Here is a 22,247-nt window from a genome sequence, read left to right on the forward strand (position 1 = left end):
TTTTGCATCATGTCTCTTTGTCTGCTATGATATTATACGGCCAGATGTTGCTCTTGAGCTGGCTTGGATGAACAACATGATTGATTTCTCTTTCCCATATCTCTTACAAGTATGTTTTTGTTTGGGAATCTTTTAATTAATTAAGTATATTAACAAACTCTTATTTTGTTTTTAACTATCTGTTCTTAAAATTCTTTAAAGTTTATCCGAGAGTATACAAGCAAGGTAGATGAGCTTATCAAGGACAGAATTGAAGCACAAAATGAGGAGAAAGCTAAGGAGAAGGAGGAGAAAGATGTAATTGCTCAGCAGGTACCTTAACAAATTTCCTCGTATATGGAAATTGGTTGTATCTTGTTTGATTATCAGACTAACAATGTTTTCAATGATCTCCAGAATATGTACGCCCAGTTGCTCCCACTTGCTTTGCCAGCACCACCGATGCCAGGAATGGGAGGAGGAGGGTATGCCCCTCCCCCACCACAACCGCCTATGGGTGGAATGGGGATGCCACCAATGCCTCCTTTCGGGTTGCCTCCAATGGGCTACTGATCTCCCAATTGACAACAGAGAAGAGAATTTTGGCATTAATATTACTGGTGAAGCTGGATAGTTTAGAATCTTTCATTTTTGCATTCAAGATGACTTCATTAGGGTTAAAGAATTTGGCATGGTGGCAACCAAACATCTGCCTTCTAGCCTGGTACTACCCAATGATTGCAGCATTGAAAGTTTTGAGTTCTGATTGCTTTTGGTTTCTTTCTATTTGGTTGTTTGGTCATTCTTGTAACAGCCTGGGTGGTTAATAATCCTGGTTGTATCTTTTTGAGGCTTTGGCTTGGTTGCGGCGTGTATAGATTTTCTTCAATTATTATTAATTTGGTTTCATAGTTGTGTAATCATAAAATGTATTTTGGTTAGGACTTGAAAAATTTATTCTTTCTTGGTACATATATTATTCCATCTAATATTAAAATTGGCCCCTTATTATTATCTGGCAGTTTCTTTTGCATAAGTCTTGGATGTTCCGTATTTTCTATTTTAGTTTCAGCACTTGAAATCTCAATTTGCATCATTATACATGATAAAACTACGTATACCATTAAGAATCTCAGTTTGGCGTAATAATGCAGATATTAAACACCGTTAAATCAGTTGAATTGCTGTAGGATGCGAGTGTGATCTTAAGAAATTTCTGTTTAAATTTAATTGATTCAATTAAACTTGTGAGATTAGTAGTCATAATCCATTGGAGTGATTGCAACAATTCAAGCTTCACATTCTGTGACTTGGAAGCGATTTTGACACCAATCCGTTCTAGCCTCTGACAAAGCATCTTTGATCAACTCTTAATCACATACCGATTCTGGAACAAGATTCATGTTGAAAGGTTTCTCCATCAAGCACGTGAACCTAGTTTGAGTCTCATTACCCTTATGCAAGAAAAATAATTTTTTATTTTACTCAATTTTTTGAGAAATAAATAATTTAAAAAAAAAATTCAAGAAAAAATATTTAGATTTTCTTGAGAAACTTTTCTGATATTTTTTTTAAGAAAAATGAATTTTGAAATTTTTTTTTTAAAATATTTCAATTAACAAAATATTTGGTCTATGAATCTTTCACTTAAGCTCACAAAAAATAATGAACCGAGGCCTTAAAAATTTATTTTAATAGAGAATCTAATATTATAGGCTAAGTATGATAATTTTGAAAGGAGTTTAAGACTTTAAGACTTTATTAACAGCTCTCTCCTTCATATATATATATATATATATATATATATATATATATAATATAAAATAGTTGAATATTACTACTCTATGCAAATTAAATTTTGGTTGAAAGTAATTAAAAAGAAAATTTATAATTTTTTGAATTCACTCAGAATTTTATCAAATGAAAATTTGGTATTTACTATTAGTATCTTTAAAAAAACATGTCAATAGTCACTTTTAATTCCATCAATATTCCTAGTAAAATAAAATAAAATTCCATCAATACTCAATACTATGGTCATATTTGTTTTCTCTAGTCATTACCTCTTACTAATGAAATTTGAGAGAGCTCCTATAATAAATTATAATAATAACTTCTTTTTTTTGAAGCAGATAATAGTTACTTATTACAACATGAAATGTGATTGTCTTTTGTTTTATTTTTTATGAGACACCAAATGTGATTGTCAAATACTACTCCTATTACATATGGATTGGCATTCATAAGTTCAAACACTACATTCCATACTTATAGACAAAATTATATTTATAAAATATGGTTTAACAAAATCATTGTAGTAAGCACAAATAAATAGTTGAATCAAATAGCTTATTACACCAAGGACTGGTTCTGAGAATTTAGGTGCCCTGAAAGCATCAATAAAATTGTACTCTTATAACTATTGATATAATTCTTTTTGCATTATTTTTTTTGTTGAAAAAATTTTTAATGAGAAATTTCCTTTTAAATAAATATTTTCTATATAAATCAAAGTGAAACTAATTAATCTATTTTGTAATATATTATTGCAAATAATTTTAACAATTTTAATTTAAAAGAAATATATTTTCATTTTGTTTAGCAAGATATCTAAACACATAATTATGTTAATTAAAATATTTTTTCAATATTTTTTCTTTTCTTGTAAGCTCTTGAAAATATTTATCAATTGTTAATATTTTTCTAAAATTTATTTGTAAGTTAATTCGTTTACTCGTGAAAATCATGTGTGCATCATATTATTTAAATCTTTCATAAATACGTTTCAAATCATTAAAACTTTTCTTTAGTAAGTTATTTATTTTTTGAATTTACTCAATAACTAATACAATTTCATGTTCCTGTGTCATAAATGTTTAATGGAGTAGATTGAGTAAATTGTTCACCAACAAAACTTACATGTGATACTACTAATTATTAAAGAAAAATAATAATTTTGGTGCCTTTAAAAAAAAGGAGGTCGGGCGATAGTTGTATCGCTCATCCTCCAGACTATCTCTGATTACATTAATGATTAAGATATAAAGGTCAGAGACACTTGATAGAGAAGACACACTAAGATAACAATTGGTGGAAGACTTGAACCAAAACTTGAGATCAAAATAATTCTCCTGGAAGTGCAGTAGACATAATGAAAACGAACCATCACATCGCAGCAAAGAGAAAAACAATATTTAATAATATTTATTCATGTATTTTTTATTAATAACAGTTATTATGATTAAATAAAGATAAATTCAATATTTATAACTATATAGTATTTTTATTTATCTTCGTATGTTGTCTTCATTAGAGATAATTTTATTCGAAATGTATCAAACACAAAATAAAAGTATTTTTCTTAATCGAGATTCGAACAATTCTATAGTATTTTATTTGGCAAAAAATAGTAAATAAATTCTATTTATTATATATATATATATATATATATATATTATTTAATTTTATGATACTAATAACAATTCCAAACCTAATTATATTTGTTTGAGATATAAAAAAACAAAAAACAAAGAGATGAGATGAGATTCTAATCCTCTATCACAATACTATATACTACTAGTAAGATTAAGGCTAATTCCTCAGTTATCAAAATTACAAAAAATATAGGCTAAATACACCCATGGTCTCTTAACTTAATTTCGGTTAACGATTTTTATCTTTTTTTTTTCTTCACGTATTGGTCCTTTATGTTTTTAAATAATTTCAGCGTTATCTTTAAGTGGGGTTCCGTTAAGAAAAAATTAAAAAATTCTTCCTCCGTTTTCTCTTCATTTGGGTTTTCTCTCACATTTCTCTTTTATGTTATTTGGTTTATCTTATCATCTTACTTCTCCAAATTTCTAAATCCCCAAAGAAATAACTCATTTCCCTTCTCCCCTCCCTTCCATTGTTTTCGGAGTTGATAAGCCTACAAAGGTTTCCTTCGTTGACCAGGGTGATGAAATCATGGCACAAGTATATTTTTAGATCTCCTTTGCTTGCTTTTGTCAAGGGCTGATGTATAGAACCTGCAAAACATGGTTCTTCGATCATATTGAAGCATTTGAGAATTGGGCTATTGACACTCCATGCACATCTATGCTCTGATGTGATATTATGATTTTATTTTTCCACTGATTGCTCATAAAAAGAACGTTATGAGTTTGGCTTAAGATTGATTATTTTCATAATTTTATATAGATTGAACCTAATTTACTTTGGAGGTTGAACAATAATCACAAGATGGTCATTGGTTTTTAAATTTTAATACTTATTATAACTTCAATTTGTTGAGGGAGAAGGGAGATGAGAAGAGAAGCCAAACAACATAAAGAGAAATGTGAGAGAAAACCCAAATGAAAAGAGAACGGAGGAGGAGTTTTTTAACTTTTTCTTAACGGAACCCCACTTAAAGGGTAACGTTGAAATTACTTAAATATATAAAGGACCAAAACGGGAAGTAACAAAATAAATAACTAAGTCGTTAATCGAAATTAAATTAAAGGATCACGGGTGGTATTTAGTCAAAAATATATTTAAATATTTTTTATTAATTATTTTGATCTCTACTTTATATTTTTTTACTAATTATCAAAGAGATACTCATTTATTTTGATACTATGTATAAATATTAAGTGGATAATTAATTTTTATTTTGGATAATCAATTTTTATTTTAATATAAAAAAATTACGTACGTGCATGTGTATTTGTTCGCATGTACATTCGCACGACATTTTTATTCTTTTTATGTATGTATAAAAAAAATAATAAAAAAAGAAAAAGAAAATATAAAAAAATTATTATTGTTATTATTATTGTTTAAGTTTTAAATATTTTTTAATCAAATTTATAATTTATCACAAAAATAATTGAATGTTATAAAATTTTATGTACTTATTTAAAAAATATTACTTGATAAATAATATATATATATAATACATTAATATAACTAAGTTCAAATTTTCAATTATTTTAAATTTCTAATATATATAATATTCGCTATCACATGATATGCATGACTCTAAAAGTCATACTTAATACATAAGAATAAATGATAATGAATTTTCGCGATGCATATCAAATTTAACTAATTGTAAAAAAAAAACACTTTATTATATATATGCAGAATGAATTAATAAAATAATATAAAATATGTACAATTAATTTATCTAATATTAAAAATTAAATTATATTTTATTTTTTATTTTTAGTTAAAATTTGTAACACTTAAATTTATAACTTAAAAATAAATTTCAAAACTTAATTCCCAATCAAGATTAAAGAGTACTTATATTTGCTCTTTGGTTTTATATGTGTACCATAATATGCAAAAAAAATTCAAAAATTAATGTAAATTTTATTTATCAAAATAATTAAAAAATTATTTATATTTTCTTCAAGTAGAGTTTAAAAATTAAAAGATTAAAAAAATAATAATAATTGTTATAAGAAATAATTGAATGTAAAAATATTTGAATTAAATTATAATTTTTCTTTGTCTCTTTAATACATAATCAATTAAAAATGTCTCGCAATGCAAGTTTATACTAATCAATCAATAATTTTTCTATTCATTTATTTGTCTCATTCTTTTTCTACTATAGAAATAATAATTTTGTATTCTTATTTTAATTTAATTATATAAAACATTGATATTATTGAATAATATTTTAATAAAAGTTTACTAAAAAAAACACATATCTATTGATATAGGTTTTGAACTAGTAAAATATTTTATTAAACACTTGAAAAAATACAGAGAACTTGGATTTGCAAATATTATTTGATCCTAGATCGGCAACCCATAACACTATTATTTGCGTTGAAAGATTGACAATGAAATATAGATTAAATGTAGTTTTATTAAAAAAATGTCTAATTCACGTAAACGATACTATGACAAATTTGTATGATTACAATATTATACAAACATTAAGTCTACCCATGAACATTTTAGGATTTATTATTTATATTGTAGATCAAATGACTCACTTTGAAAATGGGTTGAGTTCCAGACATTTTGAAACTTATTTAAAATAGAATAATTATCACAATTTCGATGATAAAATTATTTTTGAATAATTAAAAATCTTATATATATTTTAACAATTTAGTAAAAATTAAGATTTATAATATTGAGTTATTTTATAATATTTAATTCTTTTTATAATACATAATTTATACAATAATATTAATAGTAAACTAAACTATCATTTTAGTCTATGAAATTATATGATGATGTCATTTTGGTCTTTAACTCAGCCAACAATTAAAATTATTTCTCGAATCATCAAAATATAGTTTCATCATTGACATTACAATGGTTATGAACTATTTTGACAGGAAATTATATCTTTAAAAGACTTTTATAATAATAAATTGTATCTTTCAAAAACTTTTATAATAATAAATTCTATCTTTCAAAAACTGTTATAATAATAAATTGTATATTTCAAAAACTTTTATAATAATAAATTATAGCTTTCATATACTACGTTGATTATTCAATAACTGATTTAAATATAAATTAAAATTAAAATAACAACGTTCTATTTTTTAAAAAACTAGAATAATAATTTACTATATTTTTAAGAACTAAAATAATAATTTATTTATAAAATTAATCACCGCTATTATTAAATCTATTGAAACGCATTGCTCTAAATTGAAATTATTAAAATCTGTTTGCTGTGATTTAGCAAGTTTCTGATTTTTAACTTTAAAAATAATTTTTTTAGATAAAACATGATCATTTAAATTAGAGTTGAAAAATGATTTTTTATCTTAATAAATTAAAACTAAAAACCATATAAATAGGTGTCTTGTTTTTACTGTCGTCTCTTATTATTCCATCTACCCTTTCACCCAAAACCCCAAATCCCCAAAACCATCCGCACCCAACCACCGACCTTCCACTTTCCGGCAGCATTTTCCGGCAACCCGGCACCGTCCTTCCTTCTTTCTCAATCGTTTAGTTCTGGTTCGTTTATATTCTCCCTTATCCAATTTTTTGTTTTGATTTTTATTTTGAACATTTTAGTTTTGTTTTGATTGAAATTATTTTGGGTGTGTTGTTTCATTGAATTATTGTTCTTCTATTATTTTGATTTTTTTCAAACATCTTGTCTATTTTGTGAAGGAGGAGAATGGATTTTTTTTCAAAAATCGTGACTTTTTTTTCTTCTCTTATTTGAGATTGATTTCCATGTGGTTTTTGCACTATAGCCTTGAAATCGTGACTTGCAAATATTTTTTTTAAAGATTCTTGATTATAATGAATACATTATTAATGTTTTTACTAACAAAGAGATACTCTAGGATGTATTTGTAATTTTGATACATTTAGTGACTATAGTGACAATGCCTCATGAGTTCAGGGACCAAAATTGTTGTTTACCCCATAAAAGTTTTTCTATATGGTTGTAGTGGTTTTATTGAGATGAGATTAAATTCAAGTTAAAGGTTTGATCTGATTTGTCATTTTGTTCTCGGGCTATGAATCTGTTATTGACCTTTATTTGTAATGGGCTCATCATATAGAATGTTGTCCCAGGCTTCTGCTATTTTTCTTCCTCTCTTTCTTTCACTGGAGGGTTTAGTAATTAGTTGGGATGTAAGTCTGAAGTGTAAAGACGAGGAGGGACAACATAATTGTGCTGCCTTGGGGAAAAGAATAAATATGATGGATGAAAACACTATGACATGAATTTAAATTTTTTTTTTCAAAAGAAAAGAAAGAAACAAAAGCCAAAGATCAGAAAGGACCAGAGGGAGTAGATTCTAGTTTACTCATATATATGAGTTGTTGAAGTAATCCTTTTTTGGTATGACTGCTGAAAATTTAATTGTTGTGAATTACTACACTGAAAATGCAGATTTTAGATTTTTTCTGTTTTCTTTGTGGTTCTATTGATAAAGAAAAGGGTGAAGGGGGCATAAATTTAAAGCCTAATGGGATCACTACTTAGAAACTCTATTGTATGTTAGGAATAATGAAATACTCATTGAGTGATTGTGAAAATATATGTTCTATTTTGTTTTTCAGATAAAAACAAACCATGTAATAAGCATAGTAAAATTTGACTGAGGAACAAAAAAATTTGTCCAGCGCTTTCTTAATCAATATAGCATCTGAATAATGTTCCAATTCTACCTTATTATTTCCGGAACAACTTACGAAGGATTATTCCTTGGCCAAATCTAATATAGTTATCAAAGATATAAAACTATTTCCTGAACAACTGTTTCAAGAACAATGCACCAATATTTGCTTGTGTTTTTAATTGAATTATATTTTTTTCTGTTGTGTAAATTGTGCTCAGAAAAGGAACAGAAGTGGTAATTGTGTTCATTTCACCAGATATGAACTCAGTTGTCAGACGTTTATCAAGCTTATTCAGACAGTCAGGTTGCGCAACTGAACCTTTTAATGCGCAGCATCATCAACTGCAGCAGCTTCAGCCATGCAGAGGCATACGAGTGCAGGTCTATAATGGAAACCTGGAAGCGGCATTGGCATTGATGCAGCGTAAGATGACATCAAGTGGAATCGAGAGGATGATAAAGCGTGAACAGAGATTCCATATAAAAAACTCTGAGAAGCGTGTTTTAGCCCGAAAGAACTTGGAGTGTAGGCTTCGATCGGAGGATCTTGCTAGGAAACTCAAGGCCATTATGATCAAGAAAGTCAGGTAATATTTCCTAAATCGAAGGCTGATATGTCTACCTTAGAGCCTTAGAACATACTTACATAGAATAGTACGCACCTTGCTAAGAAACTTGGGGCCATTATCATAAAAAATCAGGTAAACAGTGCCTATACAAAAGACCAGTTTTTATCCCTCAGTGTAGCAAAATATGCACCTTGAATCTGGATCCCTTTTTTTCAAATTCCAAAATATACACCAATATATTATGTTAGTCAAATTCCAAAAAATACCCTGCAGTTGTGTGAATTATTTTAAATGACGAAATTACTTTGTTTCTTACTACAAACAAAGTTCCCTTATGATTAATTATTGACAATAAATAGAATTCCATGTAAATCCAGGATTTTTCTCCCAATACCTTTCAGTAATGTCTTGTGTGGCACATAGGATATCTTGGTGTTTTAGGAATTTCCAAGAAACAAAATAGGATTAACAACAACAATTAAAACTTATCTTCTAGACCCTGTTGGGGCAACATCGACATGTAGTGTTTTTAGGTATCCCTCTACCTCTAGCTATTGAACTATCCTCTATTTTCTATCTTGTCAATTTTTAGCTGTGCTCGTATGGCTATGGGTCTTGTCCAAACATCCAAACCACCTAAACTGAGGTTTTATCGTTTTCTTATGGTCAGATCATTCATCCATCTTAACAAAACAACGAACAAGATAACAAAAATTCAATCTTTGAGCATAGTGATATGTCAATTTTCAGCAAGTAAAATGATAGGAACCCAAATTAAAAGAGAATTGAAAATGACATTATTTACTGAAAATAAGAACTGTTGCAGAAGATAATCAGATAATCTCCTGTAATCCCAGAGCAAAGCTCCTCAGATAAGAGATAATTTTTACTCTGCCCAACCTCTAAGTTCTAATCGAAAAGATCTAGAATGATCCTCACTCTCTCCATTCCACCCCCTTATAACTTCATTGTTCCCACAATCTCCATTCCACCCCCTTATAACTTCATTGTTCCCACAATTATATCTCACTCTTCGTCTGCCACGTTACATTCTCACCTCCCCATTTCTATATTTTCTCACTAAAACTATCCACATAATGGGCTTAGGCAGTTGAAATATTATTTGTCCACATAATGGCTTAGAAGATATATTTATAAGTTGATTTGTTCATTAATTATTTCTTAATTTTGAAGTATGATATCCTATATATGTGACACCTTGTTATGCACGTAGGAGAATTTTCTTGCAAACTATTGATAAAGCTATGTTTTAAATTGACACGAATTTGCGACATTGAATTATTTTAAAAGTTTAAGGATTGAACGGAGCATTCAACTCTAGCTTTCTGGACAAATTCTTTTCCAACCAAATGTAGAGGCATTTATTGGTTGCTAGTATTCTCCAATAATCTGCTTGACAGTGAGGTGTATAAATAATTTGGGTAGTAAATAGCTTTATTTTGATAATAACTTCATTTTACCTGGAAATATGTATCTTGTCCCCATTTTTTTAGAGGCTTGGCAGGTATGTTTTCTTTTTGTGTTAGGAATTAGGTAAAACTTCACATTGGGCTGAATTGATATTTTATCATGACAGCCTGTGAAATTTTTTTATCTTCATTTCCTTTTGCCCTAACTATTTTTGCTTTGTTTTTCTTTTATTTGCATTGATATCTTATATTATATATTCTATTGCAATATGACAGGGGTCTTTAAGAATGTTGCACTGCTACTGAGAAAAAAATGGTTGGTGTAAGTTGCAGTTATGCAGTAATTTTGTAGGTGACAACAGCAGTTGAAACACACTCTTGCAAATTGTGCATGGAGTAATATGTACTTTGGTAGATGTGATTTTATGTATGAGATGCATGGTTTCAATCTAATCAATTAAGACGAATAAAGTAGGCATTTCATGATGTGAGCATCACAATGTTCTTTATATTTGGTTAAATCCTGAATTTGGGTGAATAATATGTTGAATTTTCTGCTATGATGGAAACTGGAATTTTCTATAGGCATTTCATTGAATTTTCAAGCAACTACAGTATGCGGAATCTTCTTTATTTACTTCTTTTGCTCTTTCATCATCAATATATGTGGAATTTTCCAGAGTTGGTAAAGATTTGACTCAAAATACAATATTGGGTTCGGCATTTTTCAAGAAATATATTTTAGTAAAAAATCTATGTATCTTATTCTTAGGTATGTGTATGTCTGTATAATGCTTATTTTTTTTTTAATAAACTATATAAGATATAGGGTTAAAAAGTTTTTAGTCTATAAATTTTTTATATTTCATTTTTAAATTCATTTAAAAATTGTCTTCAAATAATGGTTTTTTAAATATTTTCTGTTAATAATTTTAATCTTTGTTTTTAAATCAATCTATATATGTTGTTTGAATTTTTAAATAATTTTTTGCATGCATATTTAAAATATTATAAGAATTTTTTAACAATTAATGAATTAAATATATATTTTTTAAGTTTTTAATATTTAAAAATTTATTTTTATTATTTTTTGTTAAAAAATTTAAATATTTGTGGGAGAAATTTTTATACCAATAAAAAATTCGATTGATAAATATGAAATTATTTAAAAGCGATGATTGAAATCGTTGATAAAAATCTTAGAGAGATCTAATTCAAAGAAATTTTATAAGGGAGTTAAAAATGAAATATAATATATTATTGGGGATTATATATATAGAACCCTTTCTCGTAGTCTTGTGATCGAGAGTCCTTTTAATCTTGGCCATAGAAAAATAATAAGAGAGAATGGTTTATTTTGGTACACAAAAGGGAATGTTTTTTTTGTTTTTGTTTTTTTTTGTTTTTATAAAAGAGAGAAAGAAACATTTATTATGGTTTGGGATGCTCCATCAACAGAGAAAATCATTTCCGCATTTCTACGTTTAAAATATTGGTGAATATATATAAAAAAAAAATAGTGATTATGTAAATTAGATTTAGAAATTGTGAGTATCGATTAAAGTAATTCTACTATGAATATTTTTTACAGATGTCCAATAAATATGGATACAACTTTTATCCTTAATTGATTAATATATTTTTTACTTTGTAAAATATCACTCAAAATAATGACTTCCTTGATTTATGTGCTCAAAGTATATCTCATAAATATACATTCATGTGTATAAATTTCACATCATACAATTGCCGTTAAATATATTTTTAGACATCATAAAATTTTAGTCTTTCACTTTAATTTAAAAAAAAAATTAAAATATAATTAATTTTTATTAAAATAAAATATGTTTAATTGTCTTTTAATTTTAATTTTTTTTGAATAATTTATTACAACCATATTTAAATTATTATAAAAAAATCTTTCACAAAATATTTAGAATTTTTTAACTTTAACAAAATTAAATGTAAAAAATTAAAAATAAAATTAACAAAAATATAGACTTCAAGTTATATTTTAAATTCATTGTTTATGAAAGAATTTTTTTTATAATCTTATAAACCTGTAAAAAATCATTTAGAAATATATAAAAACTTAATAATAGAACAAATATCAAAGTTTTATAAAAATTAAAAATATATTTAATCTTACCGTTAAAGTAACAAAAGATATAGTTTATTGAAGGCGTTATAATTTGTGATTCCCCAAAATTAAAAGGGTATTTTTTATGCGATATTTAGAATTCGGAAAGAAGAATTTGGTTTTTGACTCATAAAAATCATGCCAATTTAGTTTTTCCTTATAGTAAGGTGTACTAAACTAAAGTGGATGAAAATCCGCAGCATATGAATTTGCCATAATTTCCATCGACGATAAAATCCAAATAAACATAAACATATTCACACCCACCAGAAATAAAACATATCCATATATCTATAGACACAAAAAACATAATTCTGAATCACACAAACACAGACATGGGAACAGGTTCGTCAAAGGAAGCAACAGACGGTGGTGGTTCAGAAGGAAACAAAGATAGAACTGAAGATGATGATCAAGCAGCAGACGGTGGACAACTCTACGTTTCACTCAAAATGGAAAATCGTAAACTCACTGGTGACCTTGTTCCTCATGTCTATGGTTCTCTTCCTCTAGTTGGTTCTTGGGATCCTTCCAAAGCTGTAATTTTTTATCTTCATTCCTTTTTCCTCTTTCTGGGTTTCTGTTCTTTTTTATTTTCATTCTTTCTTTCTTTTCTTTTAGCTTAATATGGAACGTGAATCGGTTTCAATGTGGGAGCTTAGCTTTGTCGTTCCACCTAATCACGGTTTGTCTTCCCTTTCTTAGCCTTTACTATACTTGTTCATTTGTTGGAATCAATCTCCATACCCGAGTTTAAAACACTGTGCACACCAACCACTTGTTTTTATGTTTTATATTTTATATTTGTTCTCTCTCTGTCCCACACTATCTTTCACACATTAAAAAATGACTAAAATAAACAAAAGTCAAGAGTCATTTTACTAAATTATCCTTATTAATTATCGGTGTATTTTCCTCTATTATGAATGCAAAAATAGAATTAGTGCTTTGAAAATAGTGTATGTAGTAATAATAATTGAAGAGTACACTTAGGAAAAAATTATTAAAGTTACATTGAAAATTAAGAATAACATTTATTTTGAGACAAAATTTTCTTGTTAAAGTGATACTCATGTGAGATGGAGGGAGTATTCAAATTTTTCAAGTCAAAAGGTGTATACTTTTTAATAACTTGTCAGTTGGATAAATTTCTTAATAAGCATATTTGAAAAAGAAATATTAAAATCAATCTTATAATAATTTTAAAGGGTCATGCTAAAAGGTATCCTTAAGATAAGTTTTATGTGAAAAACATCAATTTACAAAATTTTAGGGTGTTAGAAAGCACTACTTTCAAGATTATATTTCCACATTTAGTTTTTTACAAGTGCCTCAAAGTTAGCATTTGACTAATTTTAAATATTTTACAGCAATAACTTGTAGTATAAGATAGAATCAGCATATGCAGTTCATTTCTTTAGTGAATGAATAAAGAATCTGGGAATGGATCCTCTCATGTGTAATTTACATCGGAGAGTAATGTGTGATTTCATCATTCAAAAAAATTTCTCATGTGTTTCTCTCTCTCTTTGAATGGTAAGAGATCACACATTACTCTCTCATGTGTAAATTACACATGATAGGACCCATTTCCGAAGAATCATATTACCTTAACTGAGAATGTAGAAGTTAGTTGTAAGTAGGTATGAAGTTGATGCAAATGGGATCATTTCTCTTGCTATAATGTTGAGGGCCTATTTGGTTATGTTTTAAGTATAGGATAAACTTAATTAACAATGCTATAAGTTTGAAGTTAATTCAAACTGGGTTTTTTCTCTTTTGATAAGTATTAATGAACTTGGAGAATCCTCCCTTAAAAGCTAGCTTTAAAGAGAGAAGAACCAAACACTTAAATGCTCCACTGAGTTTCCCATACTACTTGATGTGGGACTTGGACACCTCATAATACTTATCTCCATCACCTTTCTTAATGACGTCACAAAAGTACGGTCAATAGTGGATAATGTCTAGAGATCCTGAGGTTAGATTTGGGGTTGAGAGTCCGGTATTAGGTTGACATGGAATTTTTGTGAAATGAGTGAAGTTTGGACTTAGGATATAAAAATTGTGATAATCATTGAAGGGGTGTATCGTTTATGGAGCTGATTGATTTCTTGATTTGGTATATTCAGAAACTTTGGATTTCAAATTCCTATTGAAACCTAAGCACAGTGATGCACATTGTTTTGTTGAGGAGGGTCCTAGCCGCCTACTTATTGGAGGAGCATTGGGGGAGGATGCCAGACTTGCATTGTTTAGGCTTGACAGTGGCGAGATTCTTGAGTATCAAGTATTTGCTAAAGCAGACAGGGTTTCTCCCTTTGACCTTGCAGCTAGTTGGAGGGCTTATCAGGAGAATTTCCGTCCTTCGGCCGCACGTTGGATTCCTGATGTCAGCATAAACCCAGCACCTCAGACAGGTGGTGAGGTAAGGCCAAACTTCCAGTCTCCTTTCTGTTCCTTTTTTACTCTTGAAAGATATTGTAATGATATTTTGAAATTTCTATCCTCGTTTAATGAAGGTGTTTCGTCTGTTACAGATTTCATATTATGCAACTTGTTTGAAATGCAATCCTTCTTATTTTGTGAAACAGTTATTGTGAATTTTTTTGAATGCAATCCTTATACTACCTCTGTCCCTATATATAACACTCTGTCGGTTAAATCACGGGAAATTTGAAAGTTGATTACTTGATTGTAGCATTAAATTTGTTGGTAATTTAAATTGTTTTACTAGTTTATCCTTGAAGAAAGAGAGAGAGAGAGAGAGAGAGAGAGAGAGAGAGAGAGAGAGAGAGAGAGAGAGTTAGTTAGTTTGTAGTTTTATTGTAGTATTTATTACAGATTGCAGAAAAAGATGTAACATGGTTCGGGGTAAGTAAGTAAAGAAATAATTTATGTAGTTAAAAAATTGACAAGGTGTCTTATAAAAAAGGACAAGGAAAAATCTCAAGAGGATCCTATATTTAGGGACGGAGGTAGTATTATACAACTTGTTTCTAATTTTATATTATGTGAAACACCTATTTTCAAGGTTCAAGTGATTTAAGAATACTTTATTTTGTTGTTTAGAATGGTTCTTCTGCAGGTTTGGAACTTGATCTTGAGCACTATGTTGTCCCAGCTCCATCAACCTCTGCAAATTCAGGCCTTGTATATGCAGCTAACATGACAGAAAATCCGCGGTCACTAATTAGTGGATCTGGCGGAACTTCATATTCCAACAAGGTTTAACATTCAAATTCACATTTTAAAATTATGACCATGATTATTATTTCTACATGGACTATTAGAATGTTTAACATGAAAATGCCACTTCCTGGTGCTAAGCGGAAAGACATAGAAAGTATGCTGATTGGTTATGTTGATGTTCGTATCAGGGAATGGAGGTTGTTGTGCCAGATTCATCTAAGGCGTTTCAAAGTTCTAGAATGGTTGAATCCAAATCGGTGGGAACGTTTTCGCCTCTGCAAAAGCAAGATAGTCAGAGGGGACTTTTTGTTGATAGAGGTGTTGGATCTCCTAGACTTGTAAAATCTTCTAGTTCAAATATTTTCTCCACTGGTCTTAATTTGGAGACTACTACCAAGGTTTGTACAAACGATTTCCATTTCCTCTTTAATTAAATTCATTGCATGTGAACTAACTTATACTTCCTCTGTCCTATATTAAGTGTCATTTATTTGAAACAAATTTTAAAAAGTTGTAAATAAATAGAAGAGTGTAACAATTTTACAAAATTATTCTTATTAACTAGGCTGTTAACATTTTTCATAAAAAGTGCAAAGTGAAGTATAATGAATTTGGGAGTGATGAACATAGTACTAATTTGGATAGCTTCTTTTCCCCCCTCCACATACACTTCGGAAGTACAAATTCGAAGAAAACAGTTTTTTTGCCCTTTGGATGTGTACTTCCTGACGGGGTATGGTTTTTTAGAAACATAGGAGGGGGTTAAAAGTAGCTCTCTTAATTTGAGGGTAGAATTGGAATGAAATTATTAATGTTACATTAAATCATAAAGTGACATTTATTTTGGGACATTTTTCTTTTGCTAATGCGACACTCAATATGAGACGGATAGAGTATTATGTTAAGTGAGGTTATTTGCAAATAATTGCTTGTCTTCTTGCTATTTTATTTGTAGAATTCAATGCCTGCTGCTGCTGGAGCTGTTGCAGCTGCAGCTGTTGCTGATCAGATGTTGGGTCTGAAGGAGGACAGACATTTGGCAATTGTCCTGGTACTATTCTAGCATGACGAATAATTTATAATTTTGGAACACTTAAATTTGTATTTTTATTTAGTTTTTTAAATTGGAGTTCTAGTAGAAATTAGTTGTGATTCAAAATGCACAAATATATATTGAAAGTTGTAATTGCCTGGAAAAAATGTCATATTTCTATTTGTAGTTTTACTAATTTAGTATATATAAGTCTATGAAAGTAATTTATTGTAATTTCTAAGTAGTTTCTTGTATGTAGGTGGGTCTTCCAGCTCGAGGTAAAACTTTTACTGCGGCTAAACTTACAAGATATCTTCGTTGGTTAGGTCATGATACTAAACACTTCAATGTTGGGAAGGTTGTTTGCATTCTAAACACCTTTTTTCTTTATAATTGATATGCTTGTACTTAGTGGAAAATTGGTAATATGTCGAGTTTGAAGATTAACTCGCTTACTTTTGGATGTTGCAGTATCGTCGCCTTAAGCATGGAGCTAATCAGGTATGCTTCATTACATGAATCTGCTAAATGCTTTATGCCTTCTTATTTAATGGTTATCTGCATGACTACATTATATACTATTTAATAATACAAAAGTTATCATGATTGCCGAAGATTGTTGTCTGTGATTTTGTTTCTCTTGCCGTTAATTATATCGTTTGTTAGATGTTGTATTGCCGCATGAAAATGATACGGTAGACACTTGATTCCATTCTGAAATGTTAGTTGTATTACGGCGAAGCACCAGCCTGTCATGTTTTCTTGGGTAATCTTTATTCATTTCATTTTTGTCTTTGCAGTGTGCTGATTTCTTTCGAGCTGACAATCCAGAAGGCATGGAGGCACGTAATGAGGTAGTTTAGTTTTGATCTTTGTTGTTGTTGTTGTTATAATTATAATTATTATTTAATTTGATTAGATTAACCGAGTATTTGAGACGCCAAATATATTTCTAGCTTGCATTTTAGGTGAACTCTGATGGCAATGCTTGTATAATTTGTTGAATCTTATTCCATTTGATGGACTATCTTATTTCCTTAGACTTGTATCATTTAACAAGAATTGTTTCATCATTTAGTATTTCAAGTAAACCTTACTAAATATTTTGGTTCTGAATCATGATAGCATGGTGCAAGAACTAAAAAAGGATTGGGCAGAGGATAGTGAGAGACACGGATTGGCATAGTTTAACAATCCTTTGGTCTCTCAAAAACTGATTAATCTTATAATGTTAAATGAATTGGATAGAATTAATTATAGTATAGAAGCAACATTTTGAATGATTGTGTTAGTTGGAAGTAACAGCACCCAGCAAATGTAGAATAGAAAGTGAAACAAAAAATTACATTTATTGGCATAACCTGTTAAGACTATTTTAATCTTGAATAGAATCCTGCATTTAATATTTCATTTATAATGGATGTTTCTGATAATGTTGACACCATGTTGACCTTTCTCTGTGTACATAGTTTTAATATATCACCTGCCACTAGGTAGCAGCACTGGCATTTGAAGATATGTTATCTTGGATGCAAGAAGGTGGCCAGGTAAGTTCAATTTTGTTAGTAGTTTTGTTACTTTTATGCCTTCTTTCGTGAGATTTCGTATAAGGTTTAATTTTGGTTTAGGTTGGGATATTTGATGCCACAAACAGTAGCAAGAGACGAAGAAACATGCTGATGAAACTGGCCGAGGGAAAATGCAAGGTAGTCTCATTAGTCATGGATGAGCATGGTTAAGTGTATGATATAAAAGTAATATTTTTTACTTTGAACTCATTAGAACCATCTTTGTGTTTTCGTTGCAGATTATCTTCCTGGAAACAATATGTAATGATGTAAGCATAATCGAGAGGAATATTCGTCTTAAAATTCAGCAAAGTCCTGACTATGCAGAAGAGTAATGCTTTCTTTTAAAACCAGTGACATCATATTAATGATTACTATGTGGATACATATGCAATTAACTTCCATTTGCAGGCCAGATTTTGAGGCTGGATTGCAAGACTTTAAAACTCGTCTGGCAAATTATGAGAAGGCAAGTTTTAAATGTACTTTCGGATTTCATGAAAAATTGGGGAATGGGCAAACTATTATTAATTAAAGTTCCCCTAGTAGCCATTTTATAACCGTCCTCAAGGGGATTTGAACTCTATTCTTTGAGGTTACAAAGTCAAACTCTTACCATTGAGCTAATACATTATGGATAATTTCACAATTGTTCTAGATGAGATTTTTCCTATAATAACGTTGAGTTTGTATTAACAGGATTATGAGCCAGTAGGAGAAGGATCTTACATAAAAATGATTGATATGGTCAGTGGACATGGTGGACAGATACAAGTAAGTTCAGCCCAAATCAACATTATTACCCCTTTACATAGCTCATTTTATGGAAACTGTAGTTTGATTTTTGAAAGGTGATAGAGTGAAATAATTTCGAATAAGAAATCTGATTTGACTAGTATAACTGTATAAGATGTGTTGTTTATTGTTGGTTGTAATAAGAATGTTAAAATGTAGTAGTTGAGTGTTTTGGATGTGTTTTACCTGTGGTTCAGGTAAATAATATCAGTGGCTACCTTCCCGGACGAATTGTCTTTTTCCTGGTAAGCTTCTCTAAACCTTATCTTTTATCATGAAGTTTCTTACTACTCTCACATATTGCATCATATTAAGATTGGATTGACCTCCTTGTACAATGAAATGCACAAGTGTGCTTTTCTAATGGCCTTCAGGAAAGAAATGTCTGCTAGGACTTTTTGGAAGTAAAAAAATTCACAATTCTTCTGGCCTGCTTGGTCTGGAAAATGTTTTCTTTTTACATTTCTTACTTTTACTTTTAATTTAATTTACAAAAGTACAACTTCTGCTTTGTTTTCTGAATTATTTGTGAAACGTTAAAAACAAAAAAAAATTGTTTTTATCATGTTCATATGTTTCTATGTAAATTCGTTTTCAGGTAAATACACATCTTACACCTCGCCCAATATTACTTACTCGGCATGGAGAAAGTCAGGATAATGTGAGAGGCAGAATCGGAGGAGATACTGCAATAAGGTATGTTCTTATAATTGAACGATTGCTTCTTTACTCTCCTTTTTCAATGTGATATCTGGTATGTTGTGAATTGCTTTCATTATTTAGCCAACAAACTATAACACTGTGCGAGACGTGTGTTATAACAGCGAGCGTGGAGAACTTTATTCAAAGAAGCTTGCAAACTTTGTGGGAAAGCGTCTCAAATCAGATCGGGCTGCTTCTGTAAGATTTTTTAATTGTATAGATTCAGTTGCTGGCTTTTTACCTTAGGAAATGTCAAGATCTCACATCGACTCACTAGAGATATGGTCCAAGTAAATATTAACAAATATTGAAGTGGTGAGTGGTTTGTGATATTTGTAACTGGTGATCTTAGATATGGACTAGTACACTGCAGCGAACCATTTTGACCGCAACTCCAATTGTTGGATTTCCCAAGGTTAGTACCATCCTTTTGCCTATGGTTGCTTTGCATGCAGACATGTGATTCATGTCAGAAAAAATGGGTTGAAAATTTTACACATTATTGTGTTCCTGCACTTACAATCTTTATGTTTTTGTTAGATACAATGGCGTGCGCTTGATGAGATAAATGCCGGGGTTTGCGATGGTATGACATACGAAGAAATCAAGAAAAACATGCCCGAGGAGTATGAGTATGTCGCAAATTTGTAAAACCTCTCTCTCACTTGCAAAGTTGAATGTAACTTGAATATCAGATAAAAATGCAACAGTGTGTGGAACTTTTTTTAGGGCACCAGGAATGCTATTTTTTTTTTTTCTATAGGTTCACTCAACTAGAGGTAATCATGTTTGAGGCACTGTCGGACACTAAATGTGAACACTTCTCTCAGTTGGGATTCGAACCGTAGTTTGCCACATTGTGGGAGACTAACTCCTTCCATTAGACTCAACCCCTGTTAATATATGGGATGCTATTTAAATGCCATAGTTAATTTTCCTTTCCCTTATTGTAGATCCCGCAAGAAGGACAAGCTTAGGTATCGATATCCCCGCGGGGAGTCTTATTTGGATGTTATTCAAAGGTTGATACATTTTATCTTATAAACATTATTTAACTCCAGAATTCAACTTGTTTAATATATAGCTAACTTTTTATTGATAAAAATACAGGTTAGAACCTGTAATTATTGAGCTTGAGCGACAGCGAGCTCCTGTTGTAGTGATATCTCACCAGGTTGTACACAAGACATTAAGCTAAATCTATGCTTATAAAGGCTCTATGGTTGACTAGTTCTAATCTTGAGATTCTTCCATAATTTTCTCATTTCAGGCAGTTTTGAGGGCATTATATGCTTATTTTGCTGACAGGCCTTTGAAAGAAGTTCCACATATAGAGGTAGTTTGTTGTTTCATATTTTACTTCATCTTTGTCACCTTATGGTATAACTTAGATTAGGTTCTTGCTTAATGGACCTTTATGGATTGAAATGTAAACCAATAAAATTAAATGTGTACTAATGTTTTCACCAATTCATACTCAGTTTAATTTTTAAAATATGAGCCGGTTCATGTCGCCCGTGAATATTTGTTTTTCTTTATTCTAATAATATGATTGTTAATGGCTGAGATGTCAACCTGATTGAGATCTCTTCCAGTATTATGATGTTTTTGCATGTTTGTCTGGTTTCATTCCTTTGCCATAAAAAAATTCTGTGAACAAATTTTTTTGGATTCATCATGTCATTTGGAGAAATAAGCACTTTTAATGATTAATTATGAATATGAAATGAAGTAATCTAATGTGAGATTTGTGATTATTTCCAGATGCCACTTCATACCATAATAGAGATACAAATGGGAGTTACAGGTGTCCAAGAGAAAAGGTACAAACTGATGGATTGAAATTATTTGATGAAAAATTATGTTGCTAATAGTGTGACTTAATAAACCAATTATCATCCATTCTTACAATTTCAATTTATTAACAAAATGTAATATTCCCATAAATGGACTACATTGTAAAAAATTACCATACTGAAGGGGAAGTCACGCTCTTCAAATTCAATGTTATTTCATTTCAAGTGTAAATAAAGTCTCTTATAGAAATAGGATTTAAAGGTCTTATAGAAATAGGATTTAAACGAGATACATTGTTAGTTTAAAATTGTTTTATTACGACAACTAATAACAATTTGTCACGTCGATAAAATATTAGAGGTTTAAATATGTATTTGTCTCTTTCAATTATAATATTTATTTTATTTTATTTTGGTTCTCGTAAATTTTTTTTGTTTGATTTATATTGTTGCAAATATAATTTTATTTTAAAATAGTCCCTTACAAAATTAATTAGGTGAAATAAAAATTAATTAAATAATTACACTTAATAATTTAGACTAATCTGAATAAAATTAAAATATAACATTTTTTTAACCTGAAATCTAGACCTCCAATAGAATTAAAATATATTAGTCTACCCTTAAAAAATTAAAAAACTTAAAAGTGTTCATCTTCTTCGTCTCAAAATCCAACTAATACTATAAGAACATAAACACTTGAGTTCCATTAAAAATGTGAATATTTGTTATGGGTTTTGTCTGGGTAAGATTTTCGATGTTTTTGGTTTGGGTTTATGGGTTGGGTTGGTTGGGATATGGGTTGATACTTTATGGGTTTTTAGGTTAGGACGAAGGACAAGGAAAAAGAAAAGATAAAAACATCGGAAACAAAGGAAAGTTTAAAGAGGGTTTCATGAGGTTGTTGCTGCTATTCGAGACTACATGTTAGGGATTTT

At 29.6% G+C, this 22,247-nt stretch overlaps 3 protein-coding genes across 4 annotated transcripts in view; all 3 read left to right on the plus strand.

Annotated features, from left to right (window-relative positions):
- The window catches only part of LOC101505351 (clathrin heavy chain 1), an 11,206-nt gene extending 10,213 nt beyond the window's left edge, over positions 1–993 (plus strand). Inside the window, exons 28-30 of the mRNA XM_073368480.1 lie at positions 1–109; positions 202–312; positions 397–993. The exon at positions 1–109 is cut by the window's left edge and continues 14 nt beyond it. Coding sequence (XP_073224581.1) covers positions 1–109; positions 202–312; positions 397–552 — 376 coding nt within the window. The 3' untranslated portion in view covers positions 553–993. The remainder of the gene's footprint in view (positions 110–201; positions 313–396) is intronic.
- A 5,814-nt stretch (positions 994–6,807) lies between these two features.
- On the plus strand, positions 6,808–10,643 carry LOC101505683 (uncharacterized). Its single transcript, XM_012715833.3, has 3 exons — positions 6,808–6,960; positions 8,341–8,671; positions 10,360–10,643. Exons 2-3 carry the CDS (start codon positions 8,343–8,345, stop codon positions 10,367–10,369), a joined length of 339 nt encoding a protein of 112 aa, XP_012571287.1. The 5' UTR covers positions 6,808–6,960; positions 8,341–8,342; the 3' UTR covers positions 10,370–10,643.
- A 1,733-nt stretch (positions 10,644–12,376) lies between these two features.
- On the plus strand, positions 12,377–21,719 carry LOC101506199 (6-phosphofructo-2-kinase/fructose-2,6-bisphosphatase-like). Of its 2 annotated transcripts, none has more exons than XM_004500227.4 (23): positions 12,377–12,762; positions 12,845–12,908; positions 14,356–14,651; positions 15,296–15,451; positions 15,604–15,813; positions 16,371–16,466; positions 16,708–16,806; positions 16,920–16,949; positions 17,249–17,302; positions 17,942–17,995; positions 18,077–18,154; positions 18,256–18,347; positions 18,428–18,485; positions 18,716–18,790; positions 19,009–19,056; positions 19,410–19,507; positions 19,636–19,711; positions 19,866–19,928; positions 20,054–20,160; positions 20,467–20,535; positions 20,624–20,687; positions 20,784–20,849; positions 21,278–21,719. In XM_004500227.4, exons 1-23 carry the CDS (start codon positions 12,559–12,561, stop codon positions 21,353–21,355), a joined length of 2,235 nt encoding a protein of 744 aa, XP_004500284.1. In that variant the 5' UTR covers positions 12,377–12,558; the 3' UTR covers positions 21,356–21,719. The 2 variants fall into 2 exon arrangements, with proteins under 2 accessions (XP_004500284.1, XP_012571333.1); XM_012715879.3 differs by having other exon boundaries at positions 12,381–12,762; positions 20,054–20,145.
- The last annotated feature ends 528 nt before the right edge of the window (positions 21,720–22,247 follow it).

The sequence above is a fragment of the Cicer arietinum genome, chromosome 5, assembly GCF_000331145.2.
Source record: "Cicer arietinum cultivar CDC Frontier isolate Library 1 chromosome 5, Cicar.CDCFrontier_v2.0, whole genome shotgun sequence".
NCBI lineage: Eukaryota > Viridiplantae > Streptophyta > Magnoliopsida > Fabales > Fabaceae > Cicer > Cicer arietinum.

What these genes read in the sequence shown, in the direction of transcription:
- LOC101505683 (XM_012715833.3), top strand. Translation starts at nt 8,343, where the DNA reads ATGAACTCAGTTGTCAGACGTTTATCAAGCTTATTCAGACAGTCAGGT.
- LOC101506199 (XM_004500227.4), top strand. Translation starts at nt 12,559, where the DNA reads ATGGGAACAGGTTCGTCAAAGGAAGCAACAGACGGTGGTGGTTCAGAA. An exon ending in CTTGGGATCCTTCCAAAGCT is followed by an intron (nt 12,763 to 12,844) that starts GTAATTTTTTAT and finishes CTTTTCTTTTAG; the next exon opens with CTTAATATGGAACGTGAATC. An exon ending in TGTCGTTCCACCTAATCACG is followed by an intron (nt 12,909 to 14,355) that starts GTTTGTCTTCCC and finishes TGGTATATTCAG; the next exon opens with AAACTTTGGATTTCAAATTC.